The sequence below is a fragment of the Danio aesculapii genome, chromosome 10, assembly GCF_903798145.1.
Source record: "Danio aesculapii chromosome 10, fDanAes4.1, whole genome shotgun sequence".
NCBI lineage: Eukaryota > Metazoa > Chordata > Actinopteri > Cypriniformes > Danionidae > Danio > Danio aesculapii.
In genome coordinates this window covers 20,472,013-20,494,733 of record NC_079444.1, presented here as the reverse complement: position 1 = coordinate 20,494,733, position 22,721 = coordinate 20,472,013, and the positions used below count along the sequence as shown (strand labels likewise).

At 34.0% G+C, this 22,721-nt stretch overlaps 1 protein-coding gene across 2 annotated transcripts; it reads left to right on the top strand.

Moving 5' to 3' along the window:
• The first annotated feature begins 1,829 nt into the window (after positions 1-1,829).
• On the top strand, positions 1,830-18,111 carry slc35e4 (solute carrier family 35 member E4). 2 transcript variants are annotated; one of them, XM_056466701.1, is made up of 4 exons: positions 1,830-1,900; positions 3,803-3,873; positions 5,729-6,342; positions 12,829-18,111. In XM_056466701.1, exons 3-4 carry the CDS (start codon positions 5,748-5,750, stop codon positions 13,395-13,397), a joined length of 1,164 nt encoding a protein of 387 aa, XP_056322676.1. In that variant the 5' UTR covers positions 1,830-1,900; positions 3,803-3,873; positions 5,729-5,747; the 3' UTR covers positions 13,398-18,111. The 2 variants fall into 2 exon arrangements, with proteins under 2 accessions (XP_056322676.1, XP_056322675.1); XM_056466700.1 differs by lacking the exons at positions 1,830-1,900; positions 3,803-3,873 and having other exon boundaries at positions 5,495-6,342.
• The last annotated feature ends 4,610 nt before the right edge of the window (positions 18,112-22,721 follow it).

The following is a 22,721-nucleotide window of genomic DNA, read 5'->3' as shown; positions in this document are numbered from 1 at the left end:
AAAAATAAAATAAAACTAAAATCAAATAAAAAGTGCTCAGGGGGGTGGCTTAAATCATTTACCGGTACTCTTTGGGTGAGGGATTCATCAGAATAAACAGCAAAAGTCAGTCCAAGGCACTCGAAAAATATAAAAAGCCTTTATTGACATGCCTATTCCTTAAAACTGCGCCTACGCATTTTGGCAAATACTTGCCTTCATCAGTGTATCAGGTTACCCTGATGAAGGCAAGTGTATGCCGAAACGCGTAGGGAATAGCCATGTCAGTAAAGGCTTTTAATATTTTTTCCACATTTTTCGAGTGCTGTTTATTCTGATAAAATAAAACTAATTCAAAATATTAAAACAATGATTAAAATATGGTTGTAGTCTTGATTCTAATAAAATAACAATAAATACAAGACACAATTGTTCAAACCAAGTAGCTATTTATTCAGCTTGACAACAAAATATCCTAAAATCTACTGGACGAAAATCCACTTTGTTAATCACCTCTTATGAACACAATTGTATATACAAAAGTATATACAATTGTATATTCAAATAACTTTAAATCAACATTAGATGGCACTTATCATGCAAAATCTACATTTGGAAGCTGTTTGGACAGAAATGTACCATATGTTTTGTGATAACTGTTTATAACATGTGATAACTCAGTTGACACAATGTAAAGAATATTCCGTGAAAAATAACCATAATATTTTTTAATATTAACTGAGTTTGGCCATGTCGAAAATCAACCTAATATCAGACTCAGAAAATCTTTTTTTATTTTTTTTATTTCATTGTAAAGCTTATAATTAAAAATGAACCACATGTGAACTATAATTATCCAATATGCCATATATTAAATTAAAGTTCAGATTCTCCCGGCTTCAGTGTATATGACACGTTTATGTTTTTGTTGTTGTTGTTAATGGGGGTTAATTTTTATGATGGTCCAAAAAGCATAATAAACCAAAACAACAAGTGGGGGGTGGTACAACATCTAAGGGCAGGTTTAACCAATAAGCAATGTAAGCGGCCGCTTAGGGCCCCAGGAAATCTGTGAAAATACCAGAAATTACCTATAGATCATATAAAACTTTATTTTTTTTTTGTCATATTTTGTATGGTGAGGGTCTAAAAAATTAAATTGGAATGTAATTATTATATCTGCACAAATGTGTCCCCCACCTTCAATCATGGATCAGCCCAGCAGTCAAATCAGTAAAGATTTAGATTTACTAACAAAATAGTTCATTTATTATGTTTAGTTGTGAATTCATCTTAAGTCAACAAATTGTTTCAAAAGTTTTACAAGATGCTGTACATGTTATTATTCTGCATAATGATAAAATGTAGAAAAGGAGATTTATGTAAGAAAAAACAGAAATAATAATAATAATAATAATAATTATTATTATTATTATTATTATTATTATTGGGTACAAAAGATGCATTTTATAACTTTTGGGCCCCATGGCTGGAATTGCTTTGGGCCCCAAAATCACCAAGCCCCTGACAACATCAGCTTTATTTGTAAATCCACACATCAGCAGAAAAAGTGAATAAATTGATAAATATCTATATTATAAATATCAAATCCCGACCTCTTTTTGGGTTACGAGATATATAATTATGACGGTTCATGACAGTCACATATGCTGTATCATTTATTAAGAAAGAGCTCCTTATTAATGCATAAATAAGCCTTAGCTCCAGGTATCGTTTTATTGTAAACGGACAGTCCACGTGCCGTGGCGGATGGTCACCTTTCAGCAGCGCACAGAATGAGCAGAACAGACGCTCCGCGGTGACGTCATGCACAGCTGATCTGGCAACAACTGGCAGTTCACCGAAAGGGCCGATAGCATCTATAATTACACACATTCAGCTTCAGCAGTGCGGGAATACGGTAAGAAACACGGGAAATGCTTTTGGACAAGCTGTTGACGAGTTACACACTGTGGTCGTTTATTTTTTTCGCTAAACGGCTGCGCGAGGTTGTTATTTATCATCTTATTGTAAACGTTTTGCTTGTATAATGCACTTTACGTGACTCTTATTAGCGTGCGATGTGGTTATCAAAACAAGCTCGTCCTTTATATGGTTCAGGAAAAACGAGAGTATAAAACTGTATTAGGGACTGTATTATAGCCTTCACATGGAAATTGCACTTACAAGCGGGAGCAAAATAGCGACGCTGCGGTGATTCGACGTCATCGGCCAGCGTCACTCTTGCACACACAAACATACGGCCTCTGACCATCGTTACTGTAATTCAGTTACTGTAGTCAACATTGGGTCATCATTTGAACGATTTGGCTGTGCTGGAGGGTCGTCGCAGTTTCAGGCACCCCACCACGGGATCCCGGATGAAATAAGCCTCTATTATGGACCACAGAGCGACCATTTGCTGCACTGTTAATCTAAAAGCCATAAAGCGCAGTGAAGTCAGCAGCAAAAACATTCAGCGACTCACTGTTCAGACGGTTTGACAATCAATTTGTTTAGGATTTGCTTACAGGCGAACCATTTTAATACTGTATTTGAATAATCCGGAGGCGGCCAATACAAAACAGGTAGCGCAACACGAGCCAGTTTCTAATTGGTCGATGGGCTTGTTAAATTTTCTTGCTGTCATGATTCAGTAGCACAATTCGATTCTTTTGAGTCGGTTCAAAATGTAAATCATTCGCTATTGAAAATTACTTTATTATTTAGCTACTCACCATGTTGTTAAACTCCTCTAACTTTAGTTTTTATTCTGATATTTTAGTGAAATCTGAGATTCTTTCTCCCTTCCGTTATCATATGAATCCAAAACTTCCAGAGATTGTAAACTATTAGTATGAATTGAACATTTTATACATCTTATTTTCTGAATAAACACCATCACATTATATGACAGATTTCATTTATGCCTTAATTAATATCAACTTAGATTAAAATGGTAGATTTATATGGACATATAAATATATATTATCTATGCAATTTTAAATCATCAGTGTTCTGGGTGAATAGTCAACATTTAAAGTGGATCATCACCTTTCATCAAAGTTGTCCTAAAACTATTGAACAACACCCATTGTTGTTTTAGGACAATTTTGAAAAACATTGTTGATTCACTTCGAATGTTGACTACTGTAGTTTAAAAACAATGTACCTTTTATATTTTTTTTTACATTGTGTTCAGAAGACAAATAAATTAATACAAGTTTGAAATGAGCTACACTGTTTCTAAATTAAATAAAATAATTACCCATTAGTGAGTAACATAACATTTAAATGAATTATTTTTAATATAGACTAACTTTCCCTAATATTGATAAAGAGCCATTTTTGAAAACATGGCATAGAATAAAAAAGGAAATTTTTCTAGTCTATACAATAAATACACAGAAAAAAATAAATGATTAAAATATACATAATTATTACTAAATAACATTTTAATAATATGTTCTAAAGAAGTACCATGTATAGTGTTAAAGCAATGTAATACCAAAAAAGTTGTCAACTAATAATTAAGCTGAACTTGTCTAATTTTAACTAAAAAAGAGTAACAAAATCAATTTTGATTAGTGATAGTTTACCCTGACACAAAAACTGAAAACATGTTTGGCTAACAGTTGTTTTCTGCAAACGAAAGGAAACTTTATAACTCAAATTAACAATTTACTCAAATCCATTCCTAATATATCTACAGAAAAACTAAGAATTTACATTGGTTTTCTCAAGTTGCAGCTTTGTTATATTATTCAGTAGATCTGCTTGGTAATAAATTCTTATAATATACTGTTTTATATTTAATTTGTAGGTAATAACAAATGAGATTATGGTGAAATCTTCCTCCGTTTCCATCTCAGAGTCACCTTAATCTTGATTGAGGTAAGTTGGTTTTATATTCGCACATTCTGACTACCTCGTTAATAATATAATGTTAGAAAAGTATTCTTTGCATATTTTAAGTAGGAAAATAATATTAGCAGCCAAAGAACAACACTGTTCACAGTCAGTTCAATAGTGCTAATGTTGTTTTGAAGTCATACTTGCTTGTGATTTCAGACCAAATATTCAATGCAGCATGGTAAACCATATAGAGAGCATGCCCCAAGTTTTCACTATTCAAAAATGAATTAATGTTGGAATATAAAACCAACATTACCTCAATTTATTCTCAGATGGGCTGAAAGTGAGCAAATTAGCAGCAAATTTACATTGTGGCAAATTTATTTCTTTTAACGACACTGGTTTATTCAAGTCTTACACTCACCATTTAATAAAAATTTTATTTTTTATTTTATTTTTTATTGAACAGTAACTGGTCAGTAATTATTACAGTATAATGAAATATTGTGAACTGTAGAAGGAGCATAGAGGAAGCCAGGGGGATAAAGCAGAAAAGAAGAAGAAGAAAAAAGAATAACAATACAATACTCAAGAATAACAGTACAATACTCATAAAATACAATACGTTGAACAAGAAATACATATAAAGTAAAGCTTAAAATAAAAATAAAATACTAAGTGCAAGTAATTCTAAATGAAGTACTGATGTTACAGGGGAATTTTAAATAGGGCATGACAAGATAATGTTTTCCTAGCCTTAGTGTTTCAAAATGTTGTTTCAATTCTTTTAAGAATACCTTAGAAAGTGGTTTATTATTGGAGAATTTGCATTTATGGATGTGGTATTTAGCAAGTAAAAGTAAAAGATTTATGAAGTAGAATGCTTTGTCTTTATTGTTGTCTGTATCAATAAAATCAAATAACACATTTCCCCAAAACAAAGAAATTTTGAAATAAATAAACTCAATCACAAATTGCAAAAGTTACCCCAAAATATTTTTGTGTACAGTACCAAAATAAATGTAGAGTGTTTCACTTTGTAAACAACAGAAAGGGCACATTGTGTCAATATCTGATTTAAATCTTTTTAAATAGTAACTCACTGCGTAGAATCTGTGGATTAATTTAAAGGACACTTCACTGATTTAACTCATAATAAGGTATTTGTGTGGCAAAAGCCAAACTTTTCTCCAGGTTGAAATATTTGTAAAATTAGTAATAACATATGATTTTGAGAAGACTTCTTTCTGAAACAGTGCACAAATTGATTTGTTAGTTTAATTTGGAACAAGACAACCTTTTACCCACTGTTATTTCAAACGAATCACAAAGAGCTGGTATGATGGAGCTCTGTTCAAACCTTTAAACAGCGTAATACAACCTGCAGGAACAGCATCAAAGACAATGGTGAATTCTTTGGTGAGACAGGAAAATTTTACTTCTATAAGAACTCCTAATATAATAGCAAAACACCATTTTCATTAAAGAGATCGTGAACTAAAGTAATTTATAACAATGTTATTATTCTCATAAGAGCCAAACAATGACGGTATGAGCTCTTTCGAAGCATTGAACAAACATTCAAGCGAACCGACTCGTCCGACTGAACCTCCACCACTGCTCATGCCCAAAACAAACTCCCGTCAGTGCCTTACGTCACCAGCCAAACCCGCAACACATAATAACACGTGTATGCAGACAAGACGGAATGTTTTTACTGTCTGCTTCCAAAACACACGGTTGCTATAGCGCGTTAAGACCAGTCATAGCACTCTTCCTAACACAGAGACACTGAAGGAACATTTCTGACTCTTTTCATGCGGATACCAACTGATTGAATGCGAAGATGAATAATGTATGTTCGTTGCCGACTTAAGATGTGTTTGCCCCGCAGGTGCGAAGATGAAGCGACAATGATCAGCGCCGATGGCCGCTCCGCCAAGCGCGAGGAGACCCGGGACTCTGGCAAGAGGAGCCGGCGAGCTCCAGAAATGCTGCATCTCATGTTCGCCGTGTCCGTGTGGCTCGTGACGGGCACCACCATATCCAGCCTCAACAAATGGATCTTCGCCGTCTACAACTTCAGATACCCGCTGCTGCTGTCGGCCCTGCACATGCTGACAGCAATAGTGGTGGACTACGGGCTGATCAAAAGCAGGGTCGTCCGGCACAAAGGCGTCGGCGAGCAGGACCTGACCACCAGCGCCAAATGCAAAGTGTTCCTGCTGAGCCTGACGTTTTGCGCCAGCATCGCCTTTGGGAACGTGGGACTCAATTATGTGCAGCTTTCGTTTGCGCAGATGATCTACACTACGACGCCGCTATTCACGCTGGCGATCTCGGCGCTGATTTTGGGCAAGCAGCACCACATTCTCAAGTACACCGCGATGATGCCCATCTGCCTCGGGGCGTCCTTCAGCATTATGGGCGAGGTGCAGTTCGACCAGACCGGCTGCCTGTTTGTGTTCGCTGCCACTATGCTGAGAGGCGTTAAAACTATTCAGCAAAGTAAGTGATGTATACATATTTTAAGTGTACTATATATATGACAATGAGCAAAAATGCCTCAAAAAGTTAGATTTCAGATTCAGAGTTTTTAGATTCCTGAAAAATATAACAACTTTTTATAATATATTAATAGCTTTAATTGGATACATGGCTATTATAGGGTGAACTAAAACTAAAATAAATGAATATGAAGTTAACAAAAATGCTACATGCAAAAAGGTTTATGGAAGCAAAATATATATAATATATCTTTAAATACATTTATTATTAGTTAATATTGAATGGGAAATGTCATGAAAATTGATAGATGCAACACATTCATTGGTTTTAGTTTTAATAAATATATTTCATTGGATGTAAACAGCTTTTTACATAATAAATTAGGGCTGCACAATATTGGAAAAATCTAACATTGCCATATTTTTTCATTCTGTTATATATATATATATATATATATATATATATATATATATATATATATAATATATATAATATATACATATAGCGATATGAATACAAATTCACACGATGAGTTAAATAATTGGAAAGAATTTATCATTTTAGACATAAAAGTGCATAAAATATAATAAACAATCTACAAGCATAGATAAACTCAATAAAAAAGATACTAATTAAATAAAAAGCATTATTTTGTTTTCCGAGGAGTCATTAAGGTGTACAGTAATTGAATAATCAAATGTAAAATAATACTGCATAGTCTTCGTTTTATAAACTGTTCAATAAAATTAATCTTTGTTAATTTGTCAAAGTTACAAACAGTTGAGTTTTTTTATATCTGAATGCTTTTAAAACCCTCACAGTCACAGGCCTCAAAAACACTTGCGAAATCATCAATTATAATCCAGACTCAACATTGCATATACTAGCAGTGTGACTATTGCGAATGATCACATTGCGATATCAATGCTGAAACAATATATTGTGCAGCCCTATAATATATCTAATGAAGTGATCATGAAATGGAAAAGTTAAGTTAATGCCAGAAATTAAATCAAGTCAAATTTATGTAATCCGGTAAAGTCTGCATTATTCTAAGACAAACTGATTCACTCCCTATGAATCATTTCAACTGAATCATGAATAGGATTCAGCTCACAAGGACCATTAATTATATGTGCTGGGTATTTAGTGAGCTTTCAAAAGTTTTTTTTCATCATCTGTTTGACAATGAAGCCTGTGTTTAAAGTTTCAGAAAGATCTCCATAGCTGTATCTAAATTCAATAATCATTAAAAATGCCACTGGCCATTTATTGACAAATGAAAATACCCTCAACCAGAATTTCCTGACAGCTGAGCTAGTTTTAGTCTTTCCATACAGCTAGTTGTTAATGTTTTTATGGCCGTTATTTTTTTCCCAACTGTTTTACTTCCCAGTGTAAGTGTGAGTGAGTCAGAAAGAACCAACCGCTGGCACATCCTGTTCCGGACATCCAGCCATGAGCACAAACACCACTGCTACTTTAAAGGGATAGCTCATCCAAAATTAAAAATGTACTCATCATTCACTCACCCTCAAGTATTTTCCAAACACTTTCTTTTTCTGTTGAACAAAAAAGAAGATATTTTGTAGAATGTTACCATTGACTTCCAAAAAATACTACAAGGAAAACAATGACTACCGATTTCCAAAGTTCTTCAAAATATCTCCTTTTGTGTTCAACAGATGAAAGAAACTCAAGCAGTTTTGTAAAAAGCGTAAATGACGACAGAATGTTTATTTTTGGTGAGCGATCCCTTTAACCTGATTTCCAAAGTAGCAGACGAGCTGGCAGTAATGGACAGGGATTGGCTAATAGTTTGTTTTGTTTTGCTAAATGAGTGTCAGCTGTGCTCTATTACACTGATGTCCTCTGTATTATGTGGGTGTCTAGCTTTGAGAACATCATGTTGTGAGACCAGACTGAGGACATTAGTTTACTGGCAGAACCTGTTTTCTATATGTGTTGTCTTATTATCATGAATTCATTCCTATTGGGTCACCAACGGTAGCAGCCACATTTGTTTTCCAGTGCTGAGTATTTTAAACAAATTCTTTAGTTGTTGTAATGTTACGTAACATAACCTACAGTTTGCATGCACGTTAAATGGGCTGTGGCTTGTATTTAACAAAGTGAACATTGTTTGTTGTGTGACGCTATAATAGGTATATATGAGAAAACCACATCTGAGAGAACTTAATTTTCAAGGCAAGCTTGGTATTTTGTTTTCTAGGGAATGTAATGGTTTGGGTTGGACAGTGATGTCTCAGTTCAGTAAATTTTTGATAAAGCAAAAAATACAGTGGCTGAAATAAGTATTCAACGCGTCACCACTTTTCTTAGAAAACATATTTTTAAAGGTGCTGTTGACTTGTAATTTTCACCAGATGTTGCCAAAAAATCATTATATGCAAAGAAAACTATGAGTTGAACACATGAAGAAAGAGAGGAAGAAAGGCAGTGAAAGCCCAGACAGCAGCTGAAATTTCTCAGAAGGTATTCAGCAGGCCTCTGCCCTTCCTCATTGTAAATGAATATTAGCTGCTTCAGTCCAACATCTACATTATCAGGAGGACGAAAAAAACCCCAGAGTGGACATCAATGATCAATGATCTAAAACACAGCCAAGGAAAATCTCAAATGGTTTCAGAAAAAGAAAATAAAGCTGTAGAATGGTCCAGCCAATCACATGACTTGAATCCGATATAAAATACAAAATAAAGATCAGATTTGATAGACGAGACCCACAGAACCATCAAGATTTTTACGCTCTGTTGAAGGCTGTGAAAAACTCACACCTGAGCAATTCTTGTGACTTCATTCTCCATATGAGATGCGTCTTTAAGCTACCATCACCAAAAAAGCCTTTCATATAAAGTATTAAATACATTTCAGTAGTTCAGTACATTCTCCATGTGTCATTCCATTGTTATGTTATTAAACAAAACACTTTTTTCAGAATTTTTTTTGTTTTATTTTTATGTTTGGATTGTTTTTTCCAAAAGCTGGTTCAATTCCATGTCAACAGCTCCTTTGGAAATATTATCCTCAGAAAAAAAAACATGACATGTTGAATACTTATTTCCCCCATTTATACACATTTTTATTGATTTTTACAAAACAAAACAAAGCTATTTATTAAAACTAAAGATCATAAAATGATATTTTCTTTATTTGACCCAGCTACACTTGACCCAGTAATAGTAGTTATAAACAAATGCAAAGAAAACAACTAGATCGGTAATCACTAAGTGCCGTGCTTGAACACATTTTTGCATGTATTTGACCATTAAGGTGTGCAGCTTGAGCTAAAAAACTACTTGTGTTTTCTGCTCACTAAAACAGCACTGGTTCTCTTTTGCTCTAATAAAAGCATAAATCTAATACACTTCAATAAATCAAGCATGTTTCATGCTACAAAAGTGAAGTGAAATGATTTTACTGATTTTCATGTGAAATTTGGTTTCCCAGAACTGGGTTGTGGCTGGAGGGGCATCCGCTGGGTAAAACATATGCCGTAATAGTTGACGGTTCAATGCGCTGTGGAAACCCCTGATAAATAAGGGACTAAGCTGAAGTAAATTGAATGAATGAATAAAATTTGGCTTTGCAGAGAATACATATATGAATAAATATCCTGATGAAATGCAGACTGCTGGAAAGGGGAAAGTTGTTTTCATAATCGCTGTATTAAATAAAAAATTAAGTTAGTTTCATCAATTTAATTTTGAATAAATGCACAGGAATAAGGAGTATAGCTTAATTAATGTTAAAAGTGAATAATTCTTTCTCCCATTTAATAAGCATACATTTTCCATTGTTTTCATTGATAGCACCACATTTCGAATAACAGCGGTGGGATGAGGCTCTGAGCACCTGTTTTACGTGAAGCGCTGAGCACTAGATGTTTTTTCTTTAATGCAGCGACAGTTGGAGAATGAGTTAAATGCAGCACTGCAGAATTGCTCACAGCTGAGTGTGTTTGGAAGAGCGCTGGAGTTTCAGCTGCTTAAAAACGCTTGAATGGACACGCACCCTAAACATGTTCTTATGTTCTTGTACATAGCATTAATGTTACAGGCCATATTACAATAAGCTCATTCAGCATTTGCCTGTATGGGATGTTTTTCTGTGAGGGTGTGCAGAGGGGCAGACTGCATGTTACCTGTTACAGTTCGTTGTTTGGGCTGCCTTGTTGAGTGCAGCGGCACTGAGAAAATAATATATGACACACTTTAGGCTCTTTATATGTATTTATACAGTGCTCAGCGTAACTAAGTACACCCCATTTCAGAAATGAATATTTGTATCCATTTCACAGAGAATATTGGTCATATATTTTAATACATTTGAACAAAACAGATTTATTAAATGGATATATTTATTAAAATAATATTTTAGCTACCAAACATCTTTAGAAATAGAAAAATAATACGTTTCAATTCATGCCTAATATTGGGGAAAATTACAAACTACAAAATTGCATCAGAATTTTGGGATTTTTTTTTTGTTTTTCTTCAGGGTGTCCGCGGGGTCTTAAAAAGTATTAAAAGTTGATAAATCAATTATGAGAAAATTAAGGCCCTTAAAAGGGCGTTGTCAAGCATTGTCCAAAGTGTTTGACTCCAAAAAAGCATAAATATATTTATTTTCCTCGATTGGTTCAGACTGGGTGCGTCCTGCTAACTCCTCTGTCCAGGTGATGTCATGTAATTTGCAACAAACACAGACAGGTGATGTGATGCTCTCCACAAGTAGCGAAACCATAGAGCAAAACAGATGGCAAAATGGAATAATGCAAGTTTTCATACTCCTGGCTGGAGAAAGACGAGTTTAAACAGTGGCTGAAACCTGTCTCTAAAAACAACCATGTCATTTATTCTTTCAAGCTTTGTTTCTTCCGAGCTTATCTAAGTTCTGTTGCACGGTTGTGCTCCATTCATTTAACTACAACTGTTTATTAACAACTGTTTGTTAAGTTAAAGGTTTGATACAGATTAGATCTTGAAGTGGCGACAAGGTCTTAAAGTATTCTGAGAAGGTTTTTAAAAAGTCTTAACAAGGTATTGAAATTTCCTTTAGGATTCCTGCATACCGTTCTTGAATTTTGCTCTTTTTAATTTTTTTATTTAATATTTTTCTATAACATAAAATTGGATCTACTAATTTTGAACCGTTATCATAAGTTATTTTGTCAGATTAGCTCCAGATTTAGTTTCAGTACTGACTAATCTTAAGTATATGCACAAATATAATATTGTAGAGCTTCCTATAGGAAATATTAATTTAAAAGACAGATTTATGAGGGGTGTAGTCATATATGCTGAGCACTGTATATATACACATACAAATTGTATCCAAATTTCTGTACAAATATTTATTTTCCATAACTGATAGATCGTTTTGTTTGTGAGGTGAACCAAAAGCCATATACCAAACAGTTCAATGTGAATATGTATATTGTTACACATTATACTTCTGTGTATTTACACTTGTGAATTCCGTTATTGTTTCCTTTTCCTGCCCTTTTCCTGACAACTTTTGATGGTAAAAACATTTAATAAAGTGTCTTTTGTTGACATCTTAAATTAACACTTAAAGATTAAGGTTCAAAAAGGTTCTTTTCACAGTGATTCCAAAAAGGAACTGTTAATCCCCAAAGACCCATTAAAAGATCAAATATTTAGCACATTTTAATAATCTGTAGAAACGTTTTCCACTATAAAGAGCCTTTAATGAACATTATTCGAATGTTAAAATGTTTTTGGAAATATCAATGACAATAAAAGCACTTCACTAATTTACCAATACACTTTCATTAATTCTAACTATTGCCTAATTACCTTAACTTGCCTAATTATCCTAATTTAGCCTTTAAATTGCACTTTAAGCTGTATACTAGTAGTATCTTGAAAAATATTTAGTAAAATTTTATGTACTGTCATCTTGGCATAGATAAAAGAAATCAGTTATTAGAAATTAGCTTATAAAACTATTATGCTTAGAAATGTGTTAAAAAAAATCTTCTGTCCGTTAAACAGAAATTGGGGAAAATATACAGGAGGCTAATAATTCAGGTGGGCTAATAATTCTGACTTCAACTGTATATATTAAAGTTCTATAATGCAATGCAATTTTAAAAGTGTAAATGAACTGAAATCACCCATGAATAACAAAATATGTGACACTTTCAATAAACAGATGTATTTTACAATATGTAATTCATTTACTCAACCATTTTGCTCTCTAGTTTTAAGAAAGGTGCTTGGGCTTATCTAGGTCACTTATTGGTTTTATGTTTCAGTCGTCTATTTCGGTTGTGCCTATTGCATCACAGAGGATAAGCTTGTTTACTATATGCATCACACTCATAACTCAGCATGTGCTTTCATGAACGACAATCCAGATGGCATAATACGTGTCAACTACACTACACCCAAAGTTTATAACTCCTACCCTTTTTCTTTGTACATGTGCAATTGTCAGGCATCTTGCTCCAGGAGGAGAAGATCAACTCCGTCTTCCTGCTGTACCTGATGTCCATCCCCAGCTTCTGCATCCTGGCCGTAGCTGCTCTGGCCCTGGAAAACTGGGCTGCGCTTCAATCCCCTTTCCAGTATGACCACCATCTCTGGGGCTTCATCTTGCTCAGCTGTCTGGGGTCAGTGCTTTATAACTTGGCCAGCTGCTGCGTCATTACCCTGACCTCCGCTGTTACGCTGCACATACTGGGCAACCTGAATGTGGTGGGCAACCTGCTGCTCTCCCAGGTGCTGTTTGGGCATGAGCTGACGGCTCTGAGCTGTGCCGGAGCCGCTCTCACACTGTCAGGCATGATCATCTACCAGAACTCAGAGATCATTGTGGCTTACCTTGATGCCCGGAGAGCCAGAACGCCAGCTGGTGATAGTGGAGAGGAAGAGCTTCTTGCCAGGGAGAATGACTTGAGTATTTCACAGACAACTGCAGAAACATGTTCAGATGAAGAATCATTTGCAGATGCTAAAGAACCTAATGAGAGGACAGATATGGAGATTCATGAGAAAACTGATTGAAGGAATGTACATAAGATGATGTTCCAAAACCTAGTGAGCTGCAGTGTTAACTAGAGGCCAAGAACAAAAGGAGGAAAATGAAAGTAAATGGGATTTGAGGTAGTCTCTGGCTCTTAACAACTTAATCAAGGGGGCGAAGCAACTTTTTTTAATATAGTTTAGTAAAACTAAAGTCATGAAAAACAGATTTATATTTGTAGCTTATTTCTAAAGCAACATTTCTCATGAACGTGACATTCAAAAACAATAAATACTAACACCGGATGAGGCTACATACAAAAGAATCATTAAAATATTCATTAAAATTCAAATAAACTTAAAAAAAAATGACACAAAATATCAATAAAATGATTTAAATGATAAATGATAAAATGTATTATAGTATGTTTGTATCCAGGATACTCTTGAAAAGGAGATTACAAATACTCTGATAAACATTTAAATAAATAAATAAATATGTAAATTAAATATTAATAATGAATATAAAATGATACAGGGATGGACATTCTGTAAAATAACTTTTTAGTGCTCTGCAAATGACAAAAGAATGCCATACATGACAAATAAAGTTAACTTTGGGTAATCTATTACTTTTCCAGTCCTGGGTTGTGGCTGAAAGGGCATCCGATGCCTAAAACACATGCTGAAATAGTTGGCGATAAATAAAGGACTAAGCCAAAGGAAAAAGAATGAATGAACGATCTATTACTTTATATAACCATTGTGTCACAGAGATAGCTCTTTTCACGCACAATTTTAAAGCCTAAAATATAACAAAGTATAGGCAGTGCTGCTGTCTTGTGAAATAAAAACATTTTGCATGAAAAATTGTCAGCATGCAAAAACAAACTAGGTAGTATACTTGTGGATAATGTATATCTGACCACTGTGCTGAAGTATGGTGTTAGCATGTTGCTAAGCTAACACAGTGATACTTGAACAAATATAAAATATTTATGAAAAATTACAGAATATTTGATCATCTAAAATAGATTTAATTATTTCATTGATACTTTTCAGTGCTGAAATAATTAGGAATATATTTTCACCGCAATACCCACATTCTCCACCACTTTTTTTGCTAACACGTATCATTAAAGATATGTAATTCTGAATTTAGCAACCCAGGCTCATTCTGATTACGTAGCCCTATATATATTTCTAGAGAGAAAAATAAGTCCCAGGAGCTACGTTTTTTTTATTTTATTTTTTTTTTCCAGTTTTAGTGAATCAACCCGAGGCTGTTGTGTACGCTTTTTAAGATCTCAAATTTCTCTTGCGAGTGCCATTCGCGCCTGCTCTTCTTGCATAAATCCACCAGAGGCTACTGTCAACTGACTGTCTACTGACTGACTGATCAATTGACTGACCCACCAGCCCTCATCCCTAAACCCAACCAATAAAAAGCACAGATTTACCCGCCCACCCCTTCCCAAAACCCAAAAAGTAATCCAGAAAAGCCCCCTGATTTTTACCATGTTTTCAGATTTTACCACATTCTCACCCTGTTAATTACTTGTTTATTTTATATTTTATAGAAATATAAAATACGTTTTATAAAATAAAATAAAATACGGGCTACGTTTTCAGAATGAGTCTACGTTAGAATTTATCCTGTTTGAACTGTGTCTCTCATCCCTAATAATGCTACCTATGTAGGCAATTCACTAGGTTTTGGAACAGAAGACTGAGCACCATCCAGTGTACGCTGGTTTAATTTGGAGTCAGATGAAATACGAGGTGTCCTGGTTGGCGATGTTGATATTTGAGGTGTAGTTATCCCCATACCTCTTCACTGTGCCAATATATTTAATTTCAGTCATCTTTCCACCGTCTCTCTGAGCTCTGAGACTGACTGACATTTACTAGCACATGCCTTTTTTAGCACAGTTTGTTTGGATTTTTTATTACCTCTGTTTTGCCAACATGCACTTATAAGTGCGTACAAATCTCCTGCATGAGCATCAGGAAGGTCTCCAATATCCTGTCATATTCATTCGGTGACTGTGTCTATCAAATGCACTGTGAAAAAGGACCGCTTGAACTGCTGTGGTCTCTTTAATGGCCAGATGTTACTGGACTTGTTCGCACTTTTTGAATACCAGAAATGGGCACACAAAACAAATAATGTATTTTTAGATACTGTAACTCAAGCCGTCTTGATTTGATGATGTGAGACGGTAATTTAAGGCAGCTTTGTGTCAGTTGCTATGTTTGAAGTATCATGTGTTTGTTACAGCACTACAACTTTTTAGTCTAGGTTACGTTTACATAATGGAGATGAGCAAGACTGGATTCTAACTTGAGTTTAGTTTTATTTAGTGTGGTTCACTTTTAGAATTTTAGATTTATATCTTGTTATACAGAAAAATAAAGAAGTACTGATCCCACAAGGACATTTTCACAAAACGTTATATTTAGCTTCAAAATCACTTGCAAAAAATATATTATTTTTAGTGACCCATTCCTTTTATCTCATTACTGCAATACATCTGAATGTTTATTTTATCACTGTGAGGCTTATTACTATAATACACATGTATTATCTTAATGTATAAATACTTTACAATTTAAATCATATTTTTTTTCATTAAAAGGTGTTTTTTTTTTCTCATTGCACTAATGGGAACTTGGGGGATCGGTTAACATCTTATTTTGAAAGACAAAAAAACTTTTATGCTAAATTTAATTTGATATACTTATATACTATAGCAAAATATGACATATTCCTGAATGACTTAGGTCACCAAAAGCAAATTATTTTTGATAGAATGTTATAAAATGTCTCCCAGTGTTCGCATGAGTCCAAAGACATGCACTATAGGTGAAATCAATTAATTAATTGGCCATAGTGTATGAGTGTGTGAATGAGTGTGAGGTGTTTCCCAGAACTGTGTTGTGCCTAAAAGGGCATCAGCTACGTGAAAAAAAAAAAAAACATGCTGGAATAGTTTGTGGTTCATTGTGCTGTGGCGACCTCTGAAATAGAGACTAAGCTGAAGAAAAAGGAATGAATGAATTAGGGCTGCACAATATATTGTTTCAGCATCGATATCGCGATGTGCACATCCGCAGTAGTCACATCGCAGGATCTCAATGTCAAGGATGGACTATTGTTGAGCAGAAGCTTGTAGATTAATAGCAAATTTTAACCATTTAAAGTTTATTAATTGCATTTTTCCCTGTTAAACACATCAAGTGAGTTTAAAGCATTTAGGCACAAGAAACAATAGCATTTGTAGCTCTAACAAACATACATTTTTACAGCGAAGACTACAAAGTGTACGCTATATTTTTAAATATTGGTGTCCAACTGCTATTAAGACTTACTAGGCAAATATAATGTGTATATATATAATATTTTCACCACTAAAAATCTGATTTAAAGTTAATTTTAATAATTTAGAGCTTTGATAAACCAAAAATATTGAGTTTTTTTAAAGCGGCAGAGCTATTGTATGCACAGCCCTCTCTTCATGTTTCAGTTGAGATTATGTCACACATCACATAAAAAGTGTGCTACTTTTATGGAGATACACTCCCCTATAAAATCACCCTAATCATTCTGAAACAATAAATTATTAAAAAAAAAAGAGTTATTCAATCTATGTAGTGAAGTATATTTCATATCGCAATGTACAGTTGAAGTCAGAATTATTAGCCCCCTTTGAATTGTTTTTCTTGTTTAAATATTTCCCAAATTATGTTTAACTGAGCAAGGAAATTTTCACACTATGTCTAATAATATTTTTTCTTCTGGAGAAATTTCGGCTGGAATAAAAGCAGTTTTTGATTTTTTAAAAACCATTTTAAGGTAAAAACTTATTAGCCCCTTAAAGCTATATTTTTTTTTCGATAGTCTACAGAACAAACCATCATTATATAATAACTTGCCTAATTACCCTAACCTGCCTAATTAACCTAATTAACCTAGTTAAGCCTTTAAATGTCACTTTAAGCTGTATAGGAGTGTCTTGAAAAATATCTAGTCAAATATTATTTAATGTCATCATGGCAAAGATAAAATAAATCAGTCATTAGAAATGAGTTATTAAAACTATTGTGCTTAGAAATGTGTTATAGAAATCTTCTCTCCATTAAACAGAAATTGGGGAAAAAATAAACAGGGGGGCTAATAATCCTGACTTCAAGTGTATATAGCTGAAAAAAAAATATTGCAATGTCAATTTTTTCCAATATTGTGTAGCCCAAGAATGAATGATATTATAAAATGTAACCATTCATAGGTGAAGTGATTTAAACTGGCGCCTCTTCTGTAATTCCCAGTGCAGATCATTATTAATATCTCTCTCTAAGGAGTCTCACACATCTTTAGCACACTATAAAGTCCTAGGAGAAATCAAACGATATTTTCACTCTGATTGTCCTCTTTAAATCCTTCAGTCTTGCTCATCTCCTCTGAGCGGGTGCTCATTAGTTTCATTAATGATTTATTTATTTTTTGTGTGAAGCCTGCTGGACAGTATTATTTTCCCTCCATTTTGAATTGTGTGTTTTGCTGCTGTTACAAATGACACTAACTGAGGTTGTAGACAAGGTCATTCCCTCAAAGAGGTTTTGTTGCCATCTGCTGGATAGAAAACCCACTTTATTGTTAATATTATGACTTTATTTTATTTTTTCACTGAATCGAAGTGCATTGGATGCTAATATCAGACTGAGTTTAATATACATTAAAACTGACTCAAACCATTTTGGGCTTTTTAGAATTGGGAGACTGAAATGAACGAGGATCTGAATGTTTTAAAGTGGGTGTAGAAGTGTAGGCAGTTTTATTGAGCCATGATTAAAGCCTACACTAACTCAAGTAGGCCTAACCTGAGGGCGGTTTTCTGAAGAAAACAACAGCCTTTCAAGCTTTATTTATTTAAGGTCTCAACTGGACATCAACACTTCAGTGTTTTCACTCATTACTTCATTACAAGTGAACTGCATCAATGGAGAAGCATTGTACGAGACTAAAGATGAGAGTGGCTAATATATAATGTTTATTTTGACACATATAATAGGCATTTTGGTGGTAATATCCATTAAGGATGAAATGTTTTAAAATTGCATTTCAAAATCACTAGGGGTGTAACGGATCACGGTTGATCTGTGATTAGTTCTGATCACAACTCATGGTTTGGAACACACGTGGTCCCTGGATTAATACATTTTTTTTTTTACTTGTAGATTAATCCTAAATTTGTTAGCACCGCAGAGAGATCACATCTCGCATCATTCAAATCACATGGATCAAAGCATTTAGGCTTTCCTTTAATATATAATGGTAACGGAAGAAAGTGTGGTAGGTTATTCGGGATGTGGTGGGTTTCTTAGGTTATTAAAGGTGTTTTCTGTCATTACTTGTTTAGCCTGCATTAATGCATTCAGTGTAGGCCGCATGATTACTCATTAAAAGTTTGAGATCTCAACACCTACGCAACATAAATTATAAACTATGGTGATTTGCATACGTTTATTAATCCTTCGAATTGCTGCATTCACATCTGTGTTTGAAAAACGCAAAAATCAAGAGAGATTCAGTCTGTAGTTTCTTAAGTTAGTTATGAAGTTACAAACAGTCAAATAACACAGAAGTACTGGGATAACAGTTTATAGTTTAGATATAACCACTGATGTTTATGGTAAAGATTAAAATCACTGATATATGCATTTAACGACGCTCAAAAATGAAAGTTGTAGGCAGCAATTACATTATTTAACCAGTAGCTGGCGACAACCAGCCATCAAAAATATGCCACTAAATAATTCTTCAAAAATAATACATCTAGCAATGAAACATGAAGATTTATGAGTGAATAACTGAATCATTTATTATTTTATTCTCTTAGGTAAGGAGAGTTCTCCATTAAAGTATCATATTTAGAGAGAATATAAAGTTTGAAGCATCAGAATCGGTACTCTGTATCAGCCAATCACCATGACAAGGAATTGGTACTCGGTATCGGCTGCAAAAATCCTGATCGGAGCATTTCTATAGAAGTAACTGAATTTTTCACATTAATGAATATTTTACAATTTATTTTTATTCAGCTGATTATTTCTTCATTTTATTTTTAATAAATTTACAGGTTCTAAAATCTGTCTATTAAAACAAAAGTGTCTTGCAGTACTGTTTCTGTAATAAAATGAAAGCAAATTACATTTGTCTCCTCCCCTTTTGGCTAAACCATTATGTGATCCGAACCGTGAGATTTAGGATCCGTTGCACCACTTAAAATGACAGATTAAGTGCATCAGTTGAAGCATTATTGTGTAGACGTTGTCACAACTCTGGAGAAATTTAGCAAAATCCAGTCATTTCAATAGGAATTTTGCAAGACAGTTCTCCCACTGAGATTTGTTCTCTTAAATTTCCAACACTGACCAACCGAAAGCTGTCTGGTTTGAAAAAGTGACTTATTTACTGAAATTTCTCAAAAGTGGCTGCATCTGATCACTGAACGTGTCATAGCACATCCCACAGGATGTTTTTATTCAATTTAACATTTGTTAGCCACAGAATGAGCGCAACGTTTCAGATACTTCACTCCTCGTCGTGAAATATGAGGGTTGTCAGATGAATACCTCAGATGTTATTGCTTATTCCTGTAATGTTTGTAGAAGTTTTACTGGTTCACTAGTGTTTTGGTTTATGTTTTCAATGCTGATATCTCTTAAAACAGAGTGACAGTCCTGGTACTGAGGGTTTTCATGTCTCTTGTATTTGTCGCAGTGAAAAATTGCACTGACGATTTGCATAAATTTTATTGCTCATGTGTATATATAGTTTCTGATGTCAGAATATCATATGTAAATGCTTATTTTATTTACGTATTTTACAATCATCTAAAGCTGAACAAATATACTGGTACAAAAAGCACACTGTCTTATGTCTTCTTCTGCAGCCACACATTTGAATTATTTGCTGTTACTGTTGTTCGTATCATAAAACATGTTAGTAATTTGTTAAAACGTGCAAGTAGTGCAGTAAAACGTATGAGGAATATCCCAGCAACATTTTAAAACAGGCTATAAACTGTTAACAATTCAATTTTTTCAGTTTTGAGTTACACACAATCCCTTCATGTCATCCCAACGCAAATCGAAGTTAACTTAACGGTTTTTACAATTTTAAGTTGATTGAACATAACACAATTAAGTTGTCAGACAAAAACCCTCTGGAATTGTTTTTTAGCTCATTTTAAATAAGTAGTCTGCGTGCTAACGTGTTAGCATAAGCCAAAAAAATAATAAATGGTATTAATGTGTAAAAACATAAAGAATATGCTTAAACATGTTAAAAGTTCTGCTAAAACATTCTGTTCATTCTGTTAAAATATGTTAGGAATGTGTTTTTCTGTGTCTCTGTGTCTATCTGTCAATAAAACCTTCAAGCATTGAGCTTGTAAAATTTCATACATTCAGGATAGTCAAGTTAATATTACAGTTTCTTGTCAATAACAATATATAATATCTATGCATTCCTGCAGCTTACTTAGAGTCTCTAAAATGTCAAGGTGTCAGATTCCCAGAGAATCAAATACTTTCATTAGCTTGAATATCAACAAATGTATAACAAATAATAAAAAGAGTCATTTTCTCTCATGTCACTGTTTAAATTGTTTCCAGAATCTGGCAGTAAGTTTTGAGAGTTCATTTTGAGGTCATTTCGAACTCTAAAAAGGCCAGTCTTTATTGTTTGAATCAGCACTTCATGATTTTATCACCACCTCTCTGTTGCTAATGCTTCAAGATCACATGGCTATTTGTCCAACTGATCATCATTTAAATTCTGTTATGATATTTCAGCTTGAGCTTTTTTACTAGACTTGGTCATAATTTAGGATTTATTTATTTTTAAAGCCTCTGAGAATTAATGTACTTATTTGTTCACCACTTTAATTTGTTTATCAAGTCTTAATACATTTTCTTATTTATATAATTATTTATTTAACAATAATTAATATGAATTTTCAGTTTGAGTCACATTTAATTTTCCCATTTTACATGTAAAAGTTATTGTGCTGAATAAAACATCTGAATTACAGCGTTTTCCTTTTCAAGTCCTCCCTAAAATATATGTCACTTATCAATGTTTATAAACAAATGCAAATGAAGGATTCTTAGATTTGAGAAAGGAATGACAATGTATGCATTTTATTGAGAATTTGGGACAAGTGTAGAGACCAAAATCCATACGTCACTCACTGTAGTATGGTAAGAGAACATAATATAAGCATTACAGCTACATAAAGTGTACTTAATTGAGAACCCTCAAGTAAAGAGTGAATTTATATGTCTTATTTGGGAAAAGAATGCCACTTTTTGTATTTTAGATTCAAATGTTAAGACCAAAACATTTGTTCATCAACTGGTAAAAGTTCACCCAAAAATGAAAAATTTACTCACTATTTACTCAAGTAGTTTCAAACCTTATGACTTTCTTTATTCAAAAAGTGAACACTAAAGCCGAAAACCTGTAACCATTGAGCTCCATATGTACAAACAAAATCAATTACAGGTATTTAGCTTTCTTAAAAAATATCTTATTTTGAGTTTAACAGAAGGAAGAAACTCAAACAAGCTTGAAACAAGAACTTAGTAGTAAATCATGACATAATTTTCAGTATTGGGTCAGTATTCAGGACACAGAATATATTTAAATTCACATCAGTTCAGAGCATTACCACAGGATTTACAAGAACTAACCGTTTCATCACGGTGGCCAGTTTTGCAGTTTAACAAAATCAGCCTTTTCTCCACATGACGGTTATACCTTTATATGACTTCATTACTGTAAACTGGGCCAGTCATGTATATTCAAAATAGTCAAACAGTCCAGTCGAACTCAAGGTTTCATTTCATCCACGTCAAACAATAATAGTCACTCCGTCAGAAAACAAACAATACCCACCTTTCACCACTAGGTAGAGCCAAACACTGTTTCATTTCACACACACTCCCATCATACGGTACCATTGACACGTCTGGCCTCTGCTTCCACTGATAAATGCAGCAAGCGTGTTTATGTCTGCGAAGGAGAAAAGGATGTGTCTGACCCGTGTAAACATGGAGCTACCGCTATGCAACATCACTCCTGCTATGCCTTAATAAGGCTATGTTCTCCGTCTGTCTACTCATTCACTGTTTAACTCTCCGTCGAGTCAGGCCACCTGCTAATACAACCACTGTCAACACAAAGCATGCTGGGAGAGCACCATTTATCTTCAAGTTTTCTTTCCTCGAGCGCATAAATAGCCTGATAGCACTTTTGAAAGTGACAGTGTTTAGATTAAACGCTGACGCACAGTTATC

Bases quoted from the DNA above. Each gene is read 5' to 3' on its own strand.
- slc35e4 (XM_056466700.1), top strand. From the start codon at position 5,688: ATGTATGTTCGTTGCCGACTTAAGATGTGTTTGCCCCGCAGGTGCGAA. The intron at 6,343-12,828 runs GTAAGTGATGTA...TGCAATTGTCAG, and splicing joins CGTTAAAACTATTCAGCAAA to GCATCTTGCTCCAGGAGGAG.